This window comes from Carassius auratus, chromosome 26, assembly GCF_003368295.1.
Source record: "Carassius auratus strain Wakin chromosome 26, ASM336829v1, whole genome shotgun sequence".
NCBI lineage: Eukaryota > Metazoa > Chordata > Actinopteri > Cypriniformes > Cyprinidae > Carassius > Carassius auratus.
Genome location: NC_039268.1, coordinates 17,354,540 through 17,376,915, shown reverse-complemented (window position 1 = coordinate 17,376,915; position 22,376 = coordinate 17,354,540). Strand labels below are relative to the sequence as shown.

At 34.5% G+C, this 22,376-nt stretch overlaps 3 protein-coding genes across 3 annotated transcripts; all 3 read right to left on the bottom strand.

The window, feature by feature from the left end:
- Positions 1-50: 50 nt before the first annotated feature.
- On the bottom strand, positions 51-1,904 carry LOC113044508 (ladderlectin-like). The gene is made up of 6 exons (XM_026204562.1): positions 1,767-1,904; positions 1,603-1,670; positions 1,391-1,488; positions 733-867; positions 371-482; positions 51-217 (listed from the first exon to the last, which is right to left on the bottom strand). The coding sequence occupies exons 2-6, from the start codon at positions 1,658-1,660 to the stop codon at positions 141-143; spliced, it is 480 nt and encodes a 159-aa protein (XP_026060347.1). The 5' UTR covers positions 1,661-1,670; positions 1,767-1,904; the 3' UTR covers positions 51-140.
- A 6,678-nt stretch (positions 1,905-8,582) lies between these two features.
- Positions 8,583-10,427, bottom strand: LOC113044507 (ladderlectin-like). The gene is made up of 6 exons (XM_026204561.1): positions 10,290-10,427; positions 10,126-10,193; positions 9,914-10,011; positions 9,265-9,399; positions 8,903-9,014; positions 8,583-8,749 (listed from the first exon to the last, which is right to left on the bottom strand). The coding sequence occupies exons 2-6, from the start codon at positions 10,181-10,183 to the stop codon at positions 8,673-8,675; spliced, it is 480 nt and encodes a 159-aa protein (XP_026060346.1). The 5' UTR covers positions 10,184-10,193; positions 10,290-10,427; the 3' UTR covers positions 8,583-8,672.
- Positions 10,428-17,109: 6,682 nt separating this feature from the next.
- On the bottom strand, positions 17,110-18,961 carry LOC113044799 (ladderlectin-like). The gene is made up of 6 exons (XM_026204968.1): positions 18,804-18,961; positions 18,640-18,707; positions 18,428-18,525; positions 17,788-17,922; positions 17,430-17,541; positions 17,110-17,276 (listed from the first exon to the last, which is right to left on the bottom strand). Exons 2-6 carry the CDS (start codon positions 18,695-18,697, stop codon positions 17,200-17,202), a joined length of 480 nt encoding a protein of 159 aa, XP_026060753.1. The 5' UTR covers positions 18,698-18,707; positions 18,804-18,961; the 3' UTR covers positions 17,110-17,199.
- Positions 18,962-22,376: the final 3,415 nt, after the last annotated feature.

Below are 22,376 nucleotides of genomic sequence, written 5' to 3'. Positions count from 1 at the left end.
TAAATACCAGAGACACCGGTCCTCAAGAAAGAGACAAGTTCAAACATACATTTGGGGTTTAAAGTCCACTTCACTTTTATTTTTGCAGAGACTAACATTAATCCAAAAACCAAAGCCTCTTGGGTGATGGACAGACAAGATTAACAAGCAGGAAGAGAAATCAAACAGATGAAATTGAGAGGAGTGGCACAGTCCAGATCATTCCAGCGTTGCTCAGCTGTGGAAATTCAGTTACATTCAGAAAGTTAGTCAGATAGGCTTTAGTTCAAACAGGAAGCCATAAGTGTTACAAAACGTAAAGGTTTCAGACCTCTACAAGTTTAATACCAAAAAGATTAAATAACCTCAAATATGGAAGGGTATATTTTACCTCCATAGGCCAGCTCCACACAATTTTCCTTTCCTCCATTATCATTTGGCTCACCAGTAAGCCAGTCACTGTAGTCAAACTTTGAGCCATCACTCCAAAACCAGACATTATTCTAAGAACGTTAGATCAACATTACTGAACTTGTTGCCATTTCCACCATTTGCTGCTTCTCATTTGATCATCTTACAGCGGTAGGTTTAGTTGAACATCTAATTTAATTGCACCTGAAACTCTGGTTTGTTGGGGCACTGCAAACCAGCTTTTACTAAATGTGAAAAAGCAACACTTACGGTTCCTTCTAATTTTGACATTAATCCAACACTGGTTGGATTGAGATTTAAATGGAAAAGATGACCAGTTACCTTAATTGCATCATGAGCACCAATCCAGGTTCGGGGCATGCCACTAGCACATTTTCTCAGAAAGGTCTTGAGGAAACCACTAGTGTGTGAATCATGGACTGATGCAAGGTTTCCACCAAGCTCAAGACACTTTTTCTGACAGGATGAAAAACGGTTAAGTGCATTGCAGTTCATTTGGATCTAAAGCTGAAAACAAACCCCATCGACACCCTTTAAAATATAGTGGAGCATGACTCAATCTTTGAAAGATGCATGGCACAGAGATACAGGAATTTGTTTGATCAGTAAACACTTGACCACTTCAAGACCCCTTTGACCATGTAAAGATATTTTTTGGTAGAAAGAGTTTAACCAACAGGGTTACCTCATTGGGTTTACTAAATAAGATGGTAAGTGGTTGCGATCAATTCATCTTAGCTATATTTAAACTAGTTCAATTAACTCAGCAAAATTGGTTCATTTAAACATAGCTGAAATTAATTGACTGCAACCGCTTACCATTAAAAAAAAAAAAAAAAAAAAAAAAAAAAAAAAAAAGTTCAATGAATTACTCTTCAGTGTGCCTACATTAACATTACAATAGTGTAAAACAGTATGACTTGTTACACAATTTGGGGCTTGCTCCTATGGTCAGCATTTGTGGAGAAGACAAACTTGCCTCTGCTTCAGCCCATGGTTTCAGGTCACTGAAAAATTTAAAACACTGCATCTCAAACTTTTCCCAGCTAGGGGGACATCTTCTACCATGGCGAAAACCTGCAGAGAAATAATTTGCTCTTATTAACTAGTGAACAGAAAGCAAGAATAGTCATAAAAGAGTAGAAAACAGTGATTTAAAAATAAATAAAATTCAGCCCATTGTTCACTCACCATTAGAGTTGACTCCACTTACAGCCAGAGCAAGAATAAAGGCTACAGAAATCCACATGCTGATAGTCCTATTAACATCAACATTATCCAAAATAAATGTAATGAACCTCTATTAACAAATCTTTACACACTAAGAAACAAAACACAGTGGAAACCGATCTTACCAAGTGACTGAAAATTTAACTAAACACACTTTAACACCCCTGAGGTAGTTTTCTGATCAGTACTTGCAATCAGCTTCATTTATACCCAGTTGCTCAGTCACAAACGCTGGTTAAACACCAACGAAAGCTCTGTCAATCTATCAGTCCTTATTTGGTAAACAAGACCCTAGGGCTGCACGATTAATCGAATGATTGTGTTCTGTGATTAGTAATAAATCTCCAGCACGTGCTTTCAGATTGAGCAACATTTCCTACACAGAGCCATAGTTCTCTAACAAGCTACACGAAATTCAATCCACTTTGTGTTGTTTATGAGGTTTGTGTTTGGATTATTGTATGGTTAGATGATCCACACATGGTCCATTATAAGATATCTAACAGAGTCATACATTTTTATCTATTGGTATTTGATATAATCAAAGATGTCATGTGTCTAAACAAGATGTCCAGGACCTCCAGCAGAAATATAGGCCCACAACATCAAAAATACAGCTGTATATTTAATTGTACACATGTGGTACTTTTTATCTCTGTGTTCACCAAACCCATCTTGAGTGTTTGCTGCTAAATAGCTTATTTTTTTGTTTCATCTGATCATAGAAGCCAGTTCCATTTGAAGTTCCAGTCGTGTTTTATAAATGAATATGCTTTAGTTTGTTTTTGGATAATCTAGAAGAATTTTTCTTGTAACCCTCCTAAACAACATGCGGTGATGTAGGTGCTGTTCCTGTAGCTCAATTGGGGGTTCAATTGCCAGGAACACATGATACGTAAAAATTGATAGCCTGAATGCACTGGAAGTCGTTTTGGATAAAAGCGTCTGCTAAATGCATAAATTAAAATTTTAATTTAATTTAAATTTAACTATTTTCTGTAATTCTCTAGCTGTGATCCTTGAAGAGACTTTAGCCATTCAAACTCTCCTCCTCACAGTGCATTAGGACGATATAGACACACGTCCTCCTCCAGGCGGTAATATTTTATGTTGATTGGAAATACTTAATTATTGCCATGATGGTGTAAATGGGAATTTTCACTGCTCTAGGTCTTTTGTTAAAGTCACTTTCTAATTTGTGAAGCTCAATTATCTTTTGCTGCACATCAGAAATATATTCTTTGGTTTTTCTCATTGTGATGGATGATTAAGGGCATTTGGGCTTTGCTTCCCCTCCTCTTTATATTTCTTTGAAACAGGAAGCAATGCCTGGATAATTTCATGTTTATAATCATGCTGGAGTACTCAAAATTGTGAATATGAATATACTTCAGAGTTATTTTACTCATAAGAATTTCTAAGGGTGTTTTTTATTGTAGCCAATGTGTATTAGAGAAAAACATTTATTTCATAATGATATTTCCCCCCACTTTAAATTCTTATTATCAAATGAAAGGTTAGATTTTTGTGAATTTTTAAAATAAAAGATCAAAAGGATTAACAATGCAGATTAATTTTCACAGCCTTCTTTGATCACATTTACCAAGGGTGTCCATATGTTTTGGCATGACTGTATATACTTTATGCAAAAAAAAAAAGAAAAAAAAAAGTTAATATACAGCTCGTATGATATTTATTGTTTTTACTGGAGGAAAAATAGGAAAATAAAAGCTACCGTGTTTTCCGGACTATATGTGGCACTTTTTTTTCATAGTTTGGCTGTTGCTGCGACTTATAGTCAGGTGCGACTTATTAAAATTAATTCGACATGAACCGAGAGAAATGAACCAAGAGAAAGCATTCCCTTCTACAGCCGCCAGAGGGCGCTCTATGCTTCTCTGTGCTCCTGTAGTCTACACTGAAAACATAGAGCTCCCTCTCGCGGCTGTAGATGGTAATGTTTTCTCTTGGTTCTTGGTTCTAAACAAATGCGACTTAGTCCAGTGCAACTTATATATGTTTTTCCCTCGTCATGACGCATTTTTGGACTGATGTGACTTATACTCAGGTGCAACTTATAATCCGAAAAATACGGTAAAAAAAATTTGTGTGGTATCTCCATCCTGCCACCAGAGGTCACTCAACGACCAACAAACATATAAGCCTACTATATTTACGAATTTACAGTTAAAAAAACTGACAAAAATACATTTTCTATGTGCTTGTGTACAAATAATTGTTTCTTTTCAATTTGGTTTTCTAAAAAATATTACATCTATCTCCTTGTTTCAGTTTCCTGTTTAATCTCTCTCCTATATGTTGCTGGCTCATTAATATTCAACATACAATTACCATACTGGGCAGAAATGCAAATTTAAAAAGTACTACTATCTATTAAGTTCAGGATATCTCTGGGCTAAAAAGTTACTAGTAACTAAAAAATAAGTACTAGTTCTATTTTTGTTAACAAATAGTTTAATTAAATATAGTCACTATTGGAATATACTAGTATCCAATGATTAAGTACTAGTATCTATTACTTAATGGAAGAGATACTAGTGTCTAAAAAATAAGTACTAGTAACGTGAAAAAAAAAGATACTAGTACAGCTTATACAGCTTAGTACAGGGGCGGTCATAGCCCCCTAGTATAAGCTTTAGATAGCTTCTTTGGGGACCAGTTCACATGCATGATCATCTTAAGTGCATATGAATATATGTATGTGTGTATGTGAATAAACTTCTTCTTCTATAGATTAAATGTTACAAAGGCTATTGCTATTCAAGAAACATTTATTATTCTTATTATCAATATTTAAAACAGTTGAGTACATTTTCCCCCCAGGATTCTTTGAATAGAAAGATCCAAAGATCAGCATTTATCTGAAATAAAAAGCTCTCTCAACAGTATATTATTCCATTTTTTTTAATATATGAATTTTTTTTTTTTTAGCAAGGATGCTTTAAATTTATCAAAAGTGATAGATGAAAAATGTCACTTATGAAAATGTACAAAAAAAATCATATTTTAGATAAATTCTGTTCTTCTGAACTTCTTATCAAATAAAGACAGGCTTGGTGAGCATTAAAAATCTTAGTTTTAAAGATCGGAGAAATATTGGCCTTGTTTGCACTGTATTTTAGTGTTGTCTTTTTGATTTAAAAAGTGTAAATTGATTTTGATATATTTTATTGACTTGCATTAATATCTTGCTCAGATTTGTAAACTCTAAATGTTAATAACTGTTATTATTAAACACGTAATGTAAAACATTCCTTTTCTTCAACCCCCGTGTTCTTCACATCTTTAAATTTGTGGTTTTATCCAAAATTAATGCACATTTTGGTTTATATCTACTATACTGTATTAGTTACCCTTCTATAAGAAGTTATTTTTACCATAAATAAAATTGAAAACATTGTGTTAAGTTTCATATATATGGGTTTTCTGTAGTGCAAATATAAAATGTCCCTTTAAAATGGTCTAAAAAAAATATCAAAATGTTTATTGACATTTTCTATTAAAAGACACCTATTATATTTTAAATGTTTATGAAGATCATTGCACCTTTTGTGTATCCTTGTCAGGGGCCAAGACAGTGAACTTTCCCATAATATTGAAAAGTTACACAAGGACCAAAATTAATAACTAGGCCTAAAAATAGGTCAACAAAAATAACTGAATAAGCTCAAATACATCAACTCATAACTCAAAGTTAACTAAACAAAAACTGACCTGCCCCAAAGACACAGAATAAAGCTTATATAACAGCTTGACAAAACCAAATGACCGCCAGTGACCAAAAAATGTTGACTGAAATCAACCACGACCAACGGGAGCAGAGCCTGATGGGGTCATGGTTGATTTCAGTCAATGTTCAAACAATAAACAGTCATGGTGATTGGCATATTTTGTATCAATTTATTTTGTGACAGTGACCACATAGCAAGATTGCACCAAATGACAATATGCACAGATTGTTCCATAATTGTCTGGTGACACGTTACTTGTTAATGCATAAGAGTAAGTCAGTTAGATAGTCAGTTAAATTATCAGGCCTAACTTGGTCATTTACACGTGAAATGACATTGATGCGTTCTGTGCACTTCATTCAAAACAATTTTTGAGATTGAAAATAACAGACACACATAAGTGTTTCTTTTGAAGGATCTGTCCTAGGTCAGTATACATGTTAACCCCTTGGTAATATTATTAGAAAATACGGAATTAGCTTCCACTGCTCTGCTGATGATACTCAGCTATATATCTCAACGAGACCAGATCAAACTTCTCAATTATCTAAGCTAACAGAGGGTGTTAAAAAAGTAAAAGATTGGATGACAAATAATTTTCTCCAATTAAATTCAGATAAGACAGAGATATTAATTATTGGACCAAAAAACACTACACAGAATCTTGTAGATTACAATCTGCAACTAGACGGATGTACTGTTACTTCCTCTACAGTCAGAAATCTGGGTGTTATATTAGACAGCAATTTGTCTTTTGAAAATCATGTTTCCCATGTTACAAAAACTGCATTCTTCCATCTTAGAAACATGTTATCTTTTTCTGATGCAGAAAAGCTAGTTCATGCATTCATGACCTCTAGACTGGACTATTGTAATGCACTTCTAGGTGGTTGTCCTGCTTCATCAATAAACAAGCTACAGGTAGTCCAAAATGCAGCAGCTAGAGTCCTTACGAGGTCAAGAAAATATGATCATATTACCCCAATTTTACAGTCTCTGCACTGGCTACCTATTAAGTTCCGTATCAGTTACAAATTATCATTACTTACAAGGCCCTAAATGGTTTAGCTCCTGCGTACCTAACTAGCCTTCTACCACGCTACAACCCATCATGCTCCCTAAGGTCACAAAACGCTTCCTGATAATGTTCAGGGTTCCGACACACTCTCTCGGTTTAAATCTAGATTAAAAACACATCTCTTTCACCAAGCATTCGAATAATGTATCTCTTAAATTGTGAGTGTAGCATCTGATCAAATGTGCATTCTTATTCATTAGCTTGGGTTAAACTAATTTTACTTTGTTAGATCAGCTGCTATGCTAACGATGTCTCTATTTTGTTTCTATGTTTTGAACCCTTGTAGACTAGGATATACACAAGCTCCATTCTGGATCCAGAACACCTGAGAAGAGATGATGCTGACCCTCAGAGGACCTCAGATGATGCTAACCCTGAATCATCAAACAGAACTAACAATTATTGCTACAAGTGTGACCGCATCATATAGTTATTATTAATTAATAATATTAATAATGTTCATTATCTGGCTGACTACGTCTTGTATTAATTTTCCTAAAAATCCTGTCAAACATGCACAAACTGACAGTCACCACTTTTAAGCTACTACTAAATATTGTAGAAACATAATTTTTTGTAAAGTTGCTTTGTAACGATTTGTTTTGTAAAAAGCGCTATACAAATAAAATAAACTTGAATTAAAAACATTGATCTGAGAAAACCATACAAACATATTAAACCATACATAAAGGTTACCTACCAGCTCTTTGTTTGGTGTCTTGTGATGTGTCTTTCTTGGACGATTCATTCAGTTTGAACAAATCTTTAATGCGACTAGGGAAGAACGAGTCCTATGACATCACCAATTTCTTTTTTACAGTGAATTCTAATATTCAAAAGTTTCCTTGTATGATTTATGTATTTTGAGTTCACCCTTCAGATTAGACTATAGAATTGTAGTGTTACTTGTTTAGGATTCAAAAGGTTAAAATTAAACTAAGCTAGAAATACTTGGATTATATAGCCTAGTGTTTATTTGCTGATAGACAGGTAAAAAGACTAAATTTAATCAATTTTATAACCAGGTTTTATTTATAAAATAACACCACAGATCCTGAAGAAACAGTAACAAAAACCCAATGACAGAGAAAGCGCGTGGGACTGTAACGTGATTAAGGAATGATTTGAACCCGAAGACTTGTCAGACAAGAGAGTTAATCACAGAATGAAGACCCAGGTAAAGAATTTATCTCTTCTGTATCTAATCATTAGTTTTGTATTGTTTGTAGTGTGAGCAACGTCTGCATACATGTTGGGGAAGTATAAATACACTTTGCTAAAATGAACGAAATGGAAAAATAAAACTCATTATCTGAACACGACTCAAAAGTCAGAGTCAGTATAATGATCCCAACTTCCCATCACTAGTGTCTCGACTTCCCACACTTGATAAAAAGTCTGTGACGAGCATTGTTTCGCTGACGGTGTAATTCTTTGAATCTCAAACTTCTGTAGTCTATATAGACCAGAGACAGTTTATAAAAGACATGCCACTTACTCAATCCTCAAACTATATAAGGAAAACCCAATGGCAAAGATGGCCGTTGTGTGCGCACATGTCCCGCCGGAAAGCCAATCTTTTTTTTTTTTAAACGCTCAAGCCGGGAGACATTTAGGCCTATCGTCTGGTTCCACTGACGTATGCGCACAATGGAGGAACCCTTGCGCATGCGTAGTAAAAAGGTATAACCTGTGGGGGAAAAGGGGTTTTAAACCTTATTTTGGGGCAAAGTCAAATTTTCAGCGATTTTTAATCATATTTCACCGTTTCTATACATGCTGTTTTTATGTCCCAGTGAAAGGTTCAGTTCTGACTCTCTGCCCATTCATTTAGATAGGAGCTGGTCTTGTTATTCTGAAATAGCTGTCCGGAGGCACTGAAAGGACTTTAGACTGATTGGCTATAAGATGAACCAATCATAAGACATCTTATAGGGGGGCACCTGGAGTGGCCAATCAAATTTCAGGGGTTGTCGAAACTAATGAATACAAACGGCACTGGTGTAAAGTCCCTGCACTCAGTATTCCGAAAACTGACATACTTGACCCTACAAAGCCCATTAAATACCAGAGACACCGGTCCTCAAGAAAGAGACAAGTTCAAACATACATTTGGGGTTTAAAGTCCACTTCACTTTTATTTTTGCAGAGACTAACATTAATCCAAAAACCAAAGCCTCTTGGGTGATGGACAGACAAGATTAACAAGCAGGAAGAGAAATCAAACAGATGAAATTGAGAGGAGTGGCACAGTCCAGATCATTCCAGCGTTGCTCAGCTGTGGAAATTCAGTTACATTCAGAAAGTTAGTCAGATAGGCTTTAGTTCAAACAGGAAGCCATAAGTGTTACAAAACGTAAAGGTTTCAGACCTCTACAAGTTTAATACCAAAAAGATTAAATAACCTCAAATATGGAAGGGTATATTTTACCTCCATAGGCCAGCTCCACACAATTTTCCTTTCCTCCATTATCATTTGGCTCACCAGTAAGCCAGTCACTGTAGTCAAACTTTGAGCCATCACTCCAAAACCAGACATTATTCTAAGAACGTTAGATCAACATTACTGAACTTGTTGCCATTTCCACCATTTGCTGCTTCTCATTTGATCATCTTACAGCGGTAGGTTTAGTTGAACATCTAATTTAATTGCACCTGAAACTCTGGTTTGTTGGGGCACTGCAAACCAGCTTTTACTAAATGTGAAAAAGCAACACTTACGGTTCCTTCTAATTTTGACATTAATCCAACACTGGTTGGATTGAGATTTAAATGGAAAAGATGACCAGTTACCTTAATTGCATCATGAGCACCAATCCAGGTTCGGGGCATGCCACTAGCACATTTTCTCAGAAAGGTCTTGAGGAAACCACTAGTGTGTGAATCATGGACTGATGCAAGGTTTCCACCAAGCTCAAGACACTTTTTCTGACAGGATGAAAAACGGTTAAGTGCATTGCAGTTCATTTGGATCTAAAGCTGAAAACAAACCCCATCGACACCCTTTAAAATATAGTGGAGCATGACTCAATCTTTGAAAGATGCATGGCACAGAGATACAGGAATTTGTTTGATCAGTAAACACTTGACCACTTCAAGACCCCTTTGACCATGTAAAGATATTTTTTGGTAGAAAGAGTTTAACCAACAGGGTTACCTCATTGGGTTTACTAAATAAGATGGTAAGTGGTTGCGATCAATTCATCTTAGCTATATTTAAACTAGTTCAATTAACTCAGCAAAATTGGTTCATTTAAACATAGCTGAAATTAATTGACTGCAACCGCTTACCATTAAAAAAAAAAAAAAAAAAAAAAAAAAGTTCAAGGAATTACTCTTCAGTGTGCCTACATTAACATTACAATAGTGTAAAACAGTATGACTTGTTACACAATTTGGGGCTTGCTCCTATGGTCAGCATTTGTGGAGAAGACAAACTTGCCTCTGCTTCAGCCCATGGTTTCAGGTCACTGAAAAATTTAAAACACTGCATCTCAAACTTTTCCCAGCTAGGGGGACATCTTCTACCATGGCGAAAACCTGCAGAGAAATAATTTGCTCTTATTAACTAGTGAACAGAAAGCAAGAATAGTCATAAAAGAGTAGAAAACAGTGATTTAAAAATAAATAAAATTCAGCCCATTGTTCACTCACCATTAGAGTTGACTCCACTTACAGCCAGAGCAAGAATAAAGGCTACAGAAATCCACATGCTGATAGTCCTATTAACATCAACATTATCCAAAATAAATGTAATGAACCTCTATTAACAAATCTTTACACACTAAGAAACAAAACACAGTGGAAACCGATCTTACCAAGTGACTGAAAATTTAACTAAACACACTTTAACACCCCTGAGGTAGTTTTCTGATCAGTACTTGCAATCAGCTTCATTTATACCCAGTTGCTCAGTCACAAACGCTGGTTAAACACCAACGAAAGCTCTGTCAATCTATCAGTCCTTATTTGGTAAACAAGACCCTAGGGCTGCACGATTAATCGAATGATTGTGTTCTGTGATTAGTAATAAATCTCCAGCACGTGCTTTCAGATTGAGCAACATTTCCTACACAGAGCCATAGTTCTCTAACAAGCTACACGAAATTCAATCCACTTTGTGTTGTTTATGAGGTTTGTGTTTGGATTATTGTATGGTTAGATGATCCACACATGGTCCATTATAAGATATCTAACAGAGTCATACATTTTTATCTATTGGTATTTGATATAATCAAAGATGTCATGTGTCTAAACAAGATGTCCAGGACCTCCAGCAGAAATATAGGCCCACAACATCAAAAATACAGCTGTATATTTAATTGTACACATGTGGTACTTTTTATCTCTGTGTTCACCAAACCCATCTTGAGTGTTTGCTGCTAAATAGCTTATTTTTTTGTTTCATCTGATCATAGAAGCCAGTTCCATTTGAAGTTCCAGTCGTGTTTTATAAATGAATATGCTTTAGTTTGTTTTTGGATAATCTAGAAGAATTTTTCTTGTAACCCTCCTAAACAACATGCGGTGATGTAGGTGCTGTTCCTGTAGCTCAATTGGGGGTTCAATTGCCAGGAACACATGATACGTAAAAATTGATAGCCTGAATGCACTGGAAGTCGTTTTGGATAAAAGCGTCTGCTAAATGCATAAATTAAAATTTTAATTTAATTTAAATTTAACTATTTTCTGTAATTCTCTAGCTGTGATCCTTGAAGAGACTTTAGCCATTCAAACTCTCCTCCTCACAGTGCATTAGGACGATATAGACACACGTCCTCCTCCAGGCGGTAATATTTTATGTTGATTGGAAATACTTAATTATTGCCATGATGGTGTAAATGGGAATTTTCACTGCTCTAGGTCTTTTGTTAAAGTCACTTTCTAATTTGTGAAGCTCAATTATCTTTTGCTGCACATCAGAAATATATTCTTTGGTTTTTCTGATTGTGATGGATGATTAAGGGCATTTGGGCTTTGCTTCCCCTCCTCTTTATATTTCTTTGAAACAGGAAGCAATGCCTGGATAATTTCATGTTTATAATCATGCTGGAGTACTCAAAATTGTGAATATGAATATACTTCAGAGTTATTTTACTCATAAGAATTTCTAAGGGTGTTTTTTATTGTAGCCAATGTGTATTAGAGAAAAACATTTATTTCATAATGATATTTCCCCCCACTTTAAATTCTTATTATCAAATGAAAGGTTAGATTTTTGTGAATTTTTAAAATAAAAGATCAAAAGGATTAACAATGCAGATTAATTTTCACAGCCTTCTTTGATCACATTTACCAAGGGTGTCCATATGTTTTGGCATGACTGTATATACTTTATGCAAAAAAAAAAAGAAAAAAAAAAGTTAATATACAGCTCGTATGATATTTATTGTTTTTACTGGAGGAAAAATAGGAAAATAAAAGCTACCGTGTTTTCCGGACTATATGTGGCACTTTTTTTTCATAGTTTGGCTGTTGCTGCGACTTATAGTCAGGTGCGACTTATTAAAATTAATTCGACATGAACCGAGAGAAATGAACCAAGAGAAAGCATTCCCTTCTACAGCCGCCAGAGGGCGCTCTATGCTTCTCTGTGCTCCTGTAGTCTACACTGAAAACATAGAGCTCCCTCTCGCGGCTGTAGATGGTAATGTTTTCTCTTGGTTCTTGGTTCTAAACAAATGCGACTTAGTCCAGTGCAACTTATATATGTTTTTCCCTCGTCATGACGCATTTTTGGACTGATGTGACTTATACTCAGGTGCAACTTATAATCCGAAAAATACGGTAAAAAAAATTTGTGTGGTATCTCCATCCTGCCACCAGAGGTCACTCAACGACCAACAAACATATAAGCCTACTATATTTACGAATTTACAGTTAAAAAAACTGACAAAAATACATTTTCTATGTGCTTGTGTACAAATAATTGTTTCTTTTCAATTTGGTTTTCTAAAAAATATTACATCTATCTCCTTGTTTCAGTTTCCTGTTTAATCTCTCTCCTATATGTTGCTGGCTCATTAATATTCAACATACAATTACCATACTGGGCAGAAATGCAAATTTAAAAAGTACTACTATCTATTAAGTTCAGGATATCTCTGGGCTAAAAAGTTACTAGTAACTAAAAAATAAGTACTAGTTCTATTTTTTGTTAACACAAATAGTTTAATTAAATATAGTCACTATTGGAATATACTAGTATCCAATGATTAAGTACTAGTATCTATTACTTAATGGAAGAGATACTAGTGTCTAAAAAATAAGTACTAGTAACGTGAAAAAAAAAGATACTAGTACAGCTTATACAGCTTAGTACAGGGGCGGTCATAGCCCCCTAGTATAAGCTTTAGATAGCTTCTTTGGGGACCAGTTCACATGCATGATCATCTTAAGTGCATATGAATATATGTATGTGTGTATGTGAATAAACTTCTTCTTCTATAGATTAAATGTTACAAAGGCTATTGCTATTCAAGAAACATTTATTATTCTTATTATCAATATTTAAAACAGTTGAGTACATTTTCCCCCCAGGATTCTTTGAATAGAAAGATCCAAAGATCAGCATTTATCTGAAATAAAAAGCTCTCTCAACAGTATATTATTCCATTTTTTTTAATATATGAATTTTTTTTTTTTTAGCAAGGATGCTTTAAATTTATCAAAAGTGATAGATGAAAAATGTCACTTATGAAAATGTACAAAAAAAATCATATTTTAGATAAATTCTGTTCTTCTGAACTTCTTATCAAATAAAGACAGGCTTGGTGAGCATTAAAAATCTTAGTTTTAAAGATCGGAGAAATATTGGCCTTGTTTGCACTGTATTTTAGTGTTGTCTTTTTGATTTAAAAAGTGTAAATTGATTTTGATATATTTTATTGACTTGCATTAATATCTTGCTCAGATTTGTAAACTCTAAATGTTAATAACTGTTATTATTAAACACGTAATGTAAAACATTCCTTTTCTTCAACCCCCGTGTTCTTCACATCTTTAAATTTGTGGTTTTATCCAAAATTAATGCACATTTTGGTTTATATCTACTATACTGTATTAGTTACCCTTCTATAAGAAGTTATTTTTACCATAAATAAAATTGAAAACATTGTGTTAAGTTTCATATATATGGGTTTTCTGTAGTGCAAATATAAAATGTCCCTTTAAAATGGTCTAAAAAAATATCAAAATGTTTATTGACATTTTCTATTAAAAGACACCTATTATATTTTAAATGTTTATGAAGATCATTGCACCTTTTGTGTATCCTTGTCAGGGGCCAAGACAGTGAACTTTCCCATAATATTGAAAAGTTACACAAGGACCAAAATTAATAACTAGGCCTAAAAATAGGTCAACAAAAATAACTGAATAAGCTCAAATACATCAACTCATAACTCAAAGTTAACTAAACAAAAACTGACCTGCCCCAAAGACACAGAATAAAGCTTATATAACAGCTTGACAAAACCAAATGACCGCCAGTGACCAAAAAATGTTGACTGAAATCAACCACGACCAACGGGAGCAGAGCCTGATGGGGTCATGGTTGATTTCAGTCAATGTTCAAACAATAAACAGTCATGGTGATTGGCATATTTTGTATCAATTTATTTTGTGACAGTGACCACATAGCAAGATTGCACCAAATGACAATATGCACAGATTGTTCCATAATTGTCTGGTGACACGTTACTTGTTAATGCATAAGAGTAAGTCAGTTAGATAGTCAGTTAAATTATCAGGCCTAACTTGGTCATTTACACGTGAAATGACATTGATGCGTTCTGTGCACTTCATTCAAAACAATTTTTGAGATTGAAAATAACAGACACACATAAGTGTTTCTTTTGAAGGATCTGTCCTAGGTCAGTATACATGTTAACCCCTTGGTAATATTATTAGAAAATACGGAATTAGCTTCCACTGCTCTGCTGATGATACTCAGCTATATATCTCAACGAGACCAGATCAAACTTCTCAATTATCTAAGCTAACAGAGGGTGTTAAAAAAGTAAAAGATTGGATGACAAATAATTTTCTCCAATTAAATTCAGATAAGACAGAGATATTAATTATTGGACCAAAAAACACTACACAGAATCTTGTAGATTACAATCTGCAACTAGACGGATGTACTGTTACTTCCTCTACAGTCAGAAATCTGGGTGTTATATTAGACAGCAATTTGTCTTTTGAAAATCATGTTTCCCATGTTACAAAAACTGCATTCTTCCATCTTAGAAACATGTTATCTTTTTCTGATGCAGAAAAGCTAGTTCATGCATTCATGACCTCTAGACTGGACTATTGTAATGCACTTCTAGGTGGTTGTCCTGCTTCATCAATAAACAAGCTACAGGTAGTCCAAAATGCAGCAGCTAGAGTCCTTACGAGGTCAAGAAAATATGATCATATTACCCCAATTTTACAGTCTCTGCACTGGCTACCTATTAAGTTCCGTATCAGTTACAAATTATCATTACTTACAAGGCCCTAAATGGTTTAGCTCCTGCGTACCTAACTAGCCTTCTACCACGCTACAACCCATCATGCTCCCTAAGGTCACAAAACGCTTCCTGATAATGTTCAGGGTTCCGACACACTCTCTCGGTTTAAATCTAGATTAAAAACACATCTCTTTCACCAAGCATTCGAATAATGTATCTCTTAAATTGTGAGTGTAGCATCTGATCAAATGTGCATTCTTATTCATTAGCTTGGGTTAAACTAATTTTACTTTGTTAGATCAGCTGCTATGCTAACGATGTCTCTATTTTGTTTCTATGTTTTGAACCCTTGTAGACTAGGATATACACAAGCTCCATTCTGGATCCAGAACACCTGAGAAGAGATGATGCTGACCCTCAGAGGACCTCAGATGATGCTAACCCTGAATCATCAAACAGAACTAACAATTATTGCTACAAGTGTGACCGCATCATATAGTTATTATTAATTAATAATATTAATAATGTTCATTATCTGGCTGACTACGTCTTGTATTAATTTTCCTAAAAATCCTGTCAAACATGCACAAACTGACAGTCACCACTTTTAAGCTACTACTAAATATTGTAGAAACATAATTTTTTGTAAAGTTGCTTTGTAACGATTTGTTTTGTAAAAAGCGCTATACAAATAAAATAAACTTGAATTAAAAACATTGATCTGAGAAAACCATACAAACATATTAAACCATACATAAAGGTTACCTACCAGCTCTTTGTTTGGTGTCTTGTGATGTGTCTTTCTTGGACGATTCATTCAGTTTGAACAAATCTTTAATGCGACTAGGGAAGAACGAGTCCTATGACATCACCAATTTCTTTTTTACAGTGAATTCTAATATTCAAAAGTTTCCTTGTATGATTTATGTATTTTGAGTTCACCCTTCAGATTAGACTATAGAATTGTAGTGTTACTTGTTTAGGATTCAAAAGGTTAAAATTAAACTAAGCTAGAAATACTTGGATTATATAGCCTAGTGTTTATTTGCTGATAGACAGGTAAAAAGACTAAATTTAATCAATTTTATAACCAGGTTTTATTTATAAAATAACACCACAGATCCTGAAGAAACAGTAACAAAAACCCAATGACAGAGAAAGCGCGTGGGACTGTAACGTGATTAAGGAATGATTTGAACCCGAAGACTTGTCAGACAAGAGAGTTAATCACAGAATGAAGACCCAGGTAAAGAATTTATCTCTTCTGTATCTAATCATTAGTTTTGTATTGTTTGTAGTGTGAGCAACGTCTGCATACATGTTGGGGAAGTATAAATACACTTTGCTAAAATGAACGAAATGGAAAAATAAAACTCATTATCTGAACACGACTCAAAAGTCAGAGTCAGTATAATGATCCCAACTTCCCATCACTAGTGTCTCGACTTCCCACACTTGATAAAAAGTCTGTGACGAGCATTGTTTCGCTGACGGTGTAATTCTTTGAATCTCAAACTTCTGTAGTCTATATAGACCAGAGACAGTTTATAAAAGACATGCCACTTACTCAATCCTCAAACTATATAAGGAAAACCCAATGGCAAAGATGGCCGTTGTGTGCGCACATGTCCCGCCGGAAAGCCAATCTTTTTTTTTTTTTAAACGCTCAAGCCGGGAGACATTTAGGCCTATCGTCTGGTTCCACTGACGTATGCGCACAATGGAGGAACCCTTGCGCATGCGTAGTAAAAAAGGTATAACCTGTGGGGGAAAAGGGGTTTTAAACCTTATTTTGGGGCAAAGTCAAATTTTCAGCGATTTTTAATCATATTTCACCGTTTCTATACATGCTGTTTTTATGTCCCAGTGAAAGGTTCAGTTCTGACTCTCTGCCCATTCATTTAGAGAGGAGCTGGTCTTGTTATTCTGAAATAGCTGTCCGGAGGCACTGAAAGGACTTTAGACTGATTGGCTATAAGATGAACCAATCATAAGACATCTTATAGGGGGGCACCTGGAGTGGCCAATCAAATTTCAGGGGTTGTCGAAACTAATGAATACAAACGGCACTGGTGTAAAGTCCCTGCACTCAGTATTCCGAAAACTGACATACTTGACCCTACAAAGCCCATTAAATACCAGAGACACCGGTCCTCAAGAAAGAGACAAGTTCAAACATACATTTGGGGTTTAAAGTCCACTTCACTTTTATTTTTGCAGAGACTAACATTAATCCAAAAACCAAAGCCTCTTGGGTGATGGACAGACAAGATTAACAAGCAGGAAGAGAAATCAAACAGATGAAATTGAGAGGAGTGGCACAGTCCAGATCATTCCAGCGTTGCTCAGCTGTGGAAATTCAGTTACATTCAGAAAGTTAGTCAGATAGGCTTTAGTTCAAACAGGAAGCCATAAGTGTTACAAAACGTAAAGGTTTCAGACCTCTACAAGTTTAATACCAAAAAGATTAAATAACCTCAAATATGGAAGGGTATATTTTACCTCCATAGGCCAGCTCCACACAATTTTCCTTTCCTCCATTATCATTTGGCTCACCAGTAAGCCAGTCACTGTAGTCAAACTTTGAGCCATCACTCCAAAACCAGACATTATTCTAAGAACGTTAGATCAACATTACTGAACTTGTTGCCATTTCCACCATTTGCTGCTTCTCATTTGATCATCTTACAGTGGTAGGTTTAGTTGAACATCTAATTTCACTGCACCTGAAATGCTGGTTTGTTGGGGCAGTGCAAACCAGCTTTTACGAAGTGTGAACAAGACTTATGGTTTGTTCCAATTTTGACATTAATCCGACACTGGTTGGATTGAGATTTAAATGGAAAAGACGACCAGTTACCTTAATTGCATCATGAGCACCAATCCAGGTTCGGGGCATGCCACTAGCACATTTTCTCAGAAAGGTCTTGAGGAAACCGCTAGTGTGTGGATCATGGACTGATGCAAGGTTTCCACCGAGCTCAAGACACTTTTTCTGACAGGATGAAAAACGGTTAAGTGCATTGCAGTTCATTTGGATCTAAAGCTGAAAACAAACCCCATAGACACCCTTTAAAATATAGTGGAGCATGACTCGATCTTTGAAAGATGCATGGCACAGAGATACAGGAATTTGTTTGATCAGTAAACACTTGACCACTTCAAGACCCCTTTGACTATGTAAAGATATTTTTTGGTAGAAAGAGTTTAACCAACAGGGTTACCTCATTGGGTTTACTAAATAAGATGGTAAGTGGTTGATCAATTCTTCTTAGCTATATTTAAACAAACTAGTTAAATTACCTCAGCAAAATTGGTTCATTTAAACATAGCTGAAATTGATAGCAACCACTTACCATACAAAAAATAAATTAAATGAATTACTCTTCAGTGTGCCTATATTTTTTAACATTACAATAGTGCAAACAGTTACAGTATGACTTGTTACACAATTTGGGGCTTGCTCCTATGGTCAGCATTTGTGGAGAAGACAAACTTGCCTCTGCTTCAGCCCATGGTTTCAAGTCACTGAAAAATTTAAAACACTGCATCTCAAACTTTTCCCAGCCAGGGGGACATCTTCTACCACGGCGAAAACCTGCAGAGAAATAATTTGCTCTTATTAACTAGTGAACAGAAAGCAAGAATAGTCATAAAAGAGTAGAAAACAGTTATTTATAAACAAATAAAATTCAGCCCATTGTTCACTCACCATTAGAGTTGACTCCACTTACAGCCAGAGCAAGAATAAAGGCTACAGAAATCCACATGCTGATAGTCCTATTAACATCAACATTATCCAAAATAAATGTAATGAACCCGCATTAACAAATCTTTACACACTAAGAAACAAAATACAGCAGAAAACCATCTTACCAAGTGACTGAAAATTCAACTAAACACACTTTAACACCGCTGAAGTAGTTTTCTGATCAGTGCTTGCAATCAGCTTCATTTATACCCAGTTGCTCAGTCAACAACGCTGGTTCAACACCAACGAAAGCTCTGTCAATCTATCAGTCCTTATTTGGTAAACAAGACCCTAGGGCTGCACGATTAATCGAATGATTGTGTTCTGTGATTAGTAATAAATCTCCAGCACGTGCTTTCAGATTGAGCAGCATTTACTACACAGAGCCATAGTTCTCTAACAAGCTACACGAAAGTCAGTCCACAAGTGTTCCTGTAGCACAACTGGTAGAGCATTGCATTATCAAGCCCAAAGATGGGGGTTCGATTCCCGGGGAACACAAGATATAAAAAAAAACTGATAGTCTGAATGCACTGTAAGTCACATTGGATAAAAGTGTCTGCTAAATGCATAATTTTAATTTTAATTTAATTTATTATGCAACTGCCCACAAATATTCTGTCAAAAAAAAAAAAAATGGTGTGAGTTACCACTTATAATTTCTACTTAAATCAAATTAATCTAATTAAATATAATCTAGATTTACCTCTACATTAAATGTATACAACTGCCTAATCACATTAATTCAATGTATTTAAATTAATCCATTAACTAAATTAAATTTACAAATCTGCATCAGTCATGCAAACAGCATTACATATGAAATGACTTCTGTCTTCCATGCATTATAAATGATAATTCACACACTATATATATATAAATATAAATATATATATTTTTTTTTACATAATATGTTTTGGCAGTTGCATATGGGTTGGATTTCCTGTAGCTTGACTATGGCTCTGTGTAGTAAATGCTGCTCAATCTGAAAGCACGTGCTGGAGATTTATTACTAATCACAGAACACAATCATTCGATTAATCGTGCAGCCCTAGGGTCTTGTTTACCAAATAAGGACTGATAGATTGACAAAGCTTTCGTTGGTGTTGAACCAGCGTTTATGACTGAGCAACTGGGTATAAATGAAGCTGATTGCAAGCACTGATCTGAAAACTACTTCTGAAAACTACTTCAGACAACACTAAAATACAGTGCAAACAAGGCCAATATTTCTCCGATCTTTAAAACTAAGATTTTTAATGCTCACCAAGCCTGTCTTTATTTGATCAGAAGTTCAGAAGAACAGAATTTATCTAAAATATGATTTTTTTTGTACATTTTCATAAGTGACATTTTTCATCTATCACTTTTGATAAATTTAAAGCATCCTTGCTAAAAAAAAATTTTTTTCATATATTAAAAAAAATTGAATAATATACTGTTGAGAGAGCTTTTTATTTCAGATAAATGCTGATCTTTGGATCTTTCTATTCAAAGAATCCTGGGGGGAAAATGTACTCAACTGTTTTAAATATTGATAATAAGAATAATAAATGTTTCTTGAATAGCAAATCAGCACATTATGATGATTTCTGAAGAACATGTGACACTGAAGATTGGAGTAGTGAAGCTGTAAATTCAGATTTGATCACAGAGATAAATAAAATTGTACAATATATTCAAATAGAAAGCAGTTATTTTAAATAGTAAAAAATATTTCACAATATTATTGCTTTTGTTGTATTTTGGATCAAATAAAGACAGGTTTGGAGAGCATTAAAAATCTTACTGTTCAAAAACATTTAAATGGTGGTGTAATTTTTTTCTTCTGTGTGCTCCACAACTTTAGATTAGATTTTATTGTTGTTCAAGCTATACATTTAAATTAATTTATTTCCATTTTAATTAAAAGATAAGAGAAATATTGGCCTTGTTTTCACTGTATTTTAGTGTTAAGTCTTGATAAAAAAAAAAAAAAAATTATTGAATGGGGTTTATATGGGGTTTTCCATAGTGCAAATATGAAATTGATGTCACTTTTTAAAAAAAAGTTTTTAATTCACATTTTCTATATTAAAGAACTACACCCTATTATAATTTAAATGTTTATAAGTTGCAAACCAATACAAACTCATTTTGTGTTATTTCTGGCCGAGGTGGGATTCGAACCTCTAATTGTGTGTGTTTGTTCCTATTGGCTAGTCAGCGCTCTAAACCTATCCGTGACTGGCCTGCGTGAGCCACAGGATCATCAGTCATCATCAGTCAATAGAGTCATTCAAGGTCCGGCTGGTGAAGTCAGGCAGTAAATGGCATGTTAGCTGCACCCTCTCCTGGAATGGCAAGCCTTTGTAACATTTAATCTATAGAAGAAGAAGTTTATTCACATACACACATACATATATTCATATGCACTTAAGATGATCATGCATGTGAACTGGTCCCCAAAGAAGCTATCTAAAGCTTATACTAGGGGGCTATGACCGCCCCTGTACTAAGCTGTATAAGCTGTACTAGTATCTTTTTTTCCACGTTATTAGTACTTATTTTTTAGACACTAGTATCTTTTCCATTAAGTAATAGATACTAGTACTTAATCATTGGATACTAGTATATTCCAATAGTGACTATATTTAATTAAACTATTTGTGTTAACAAAAAATAGAACTAGTACTTATTTTTAGTTACTAGTAACTTTTTAGCCCAAAGATATCCTGAACTTAATAGATAGTAGTACTTTTTAAATTAGCATTTCTGCCCAGTATGGTAATTGTATGTTGAATATTAATGAGCCAGCAACATATAGGAGAGAGATTAAACGGGAAACTGAAACAAGGAGATAGATGTAATATTTTTTAGAAAACCAAATTGAAAAGAAACAATTATTTGTACACAAGCACATAGAAAATGTATTTTTGTCAGTTTTTTTAACTGTAAATTCGTAAATATAGTAGGCTAATATATAAGTCGCACCTGAGTAAAAGTCGCATCAGTCCAAAAATACGTCATGACGAGGAAAAAAACATATATAAATTGCACTGGACTAAGTCGCATTTGTTTAGAACCAAGAACCAAGAGAAAACATTACCATCTACAGCCGCGAAAGGTTAATGCTTTCTCTTGGTTCATTTCTCTCGGTCAATGTCAAATTAACTTTAAGTCGCACCTGACTATAAGTCGCAGGAACAGCCAAATTAAAAAAAAAAGTGCGACTTATAGTCCGGAAAATACGGTAGCTTTTATTTTCCTATTTTTCCTCCAGTAAAAACAATAAATATCGATAAAACAATAAAACACGAGCTGTATGTTAACTTTTTTTTTCTTTTTTTTTGCATACAGTATATACAGTCATGCCAAAAAATATGGACACCCTTGGTAAATATGATCAAAGAAGGCTGTGAAAATTAATCTGCATTGTTAATCCTTTTGATCTTTTATTTAAAAAATTCACAAAAATCTAACCTTTCATTTGATAATAAGAATTTAAAGTGGGGAGAAATATCATTATGAAATAAATGTTTTTCTCTAATACACATTGGCTACGATAAAAAACACCCCTAGAAATTCTTATGAGTAAAATAACTCTGAAGTATATCCATATTCACAATTTTGAGTACTCCAGCATGATTATAAACATGAAATTATCCAAGCATTGCTTCCTGTTTCAAAGAAATATAAAGAGGAGGGGAAGCAGAGCC

Coding starts and splice junctions, on each gene's coding strand:
- LOC113044508 (XM_026204562.1), bottom strand. CDS start 1,660: ATGTGGATTTCTGTAGCCTTTATTCTTGCTCTGGCTGTAAGTGGAGTC. Junction 868..1,390: donor AACCATGGGCTGAAGCAGAG/GCAAGTTTGTCT, acceptor TCATCCTGTCAG/AAAAAGTGTCTTGAGCTTGG. Junction 483..732: donor GTGCTCATGATGCAATTAAG/GTAACTGGTCAT, acceptor TAACGTTCTTAG/AATAATGTCTGGTTTTGGAG.
- LOC113044507 (XM_026204561.1), bottom strand. CDS start 10,183: ATGTGGATTTCTGTAGCCTTTATTCTTGCTCTGGCTGTAAGTGGAGTC. Junction 9,015..9,264: donor GTGCTCATGATGCAATTAAG/GTAACTGGTCAT, acceptor TAACGTTCTTAG/AATAATGTCTGGTTTTGGAG. Junction 8,750..8,902: donor TGTGGAGCTGGCCTATGGAG/GTAAAATATACC, acceptor GAATTTCCACAG/CTGAGCAACGCTGGAATGAT.
- LOC113044799 (XM_026204968.1), bottom strand. CDS start 18,697: ATGTGGATTTCTGTAGCCTTTATTCTTGCTCTGGCTGTAAGTGGAGTC. Junction 17,923..18,427: donor AACCATGGGCTGAAGCAGAG/GCAAGTTTGTCT, acceptor TCATCCTGTCAG/AAAAAGTGTCTTGAGCTCGG. Junction 17,542..17,787: donor GTGCTCATGATGCAATTAAG/GTAACTGGTCGT, acceptor TAACGTTCTTAG/AATAATGTCTGGTTTTGGAG.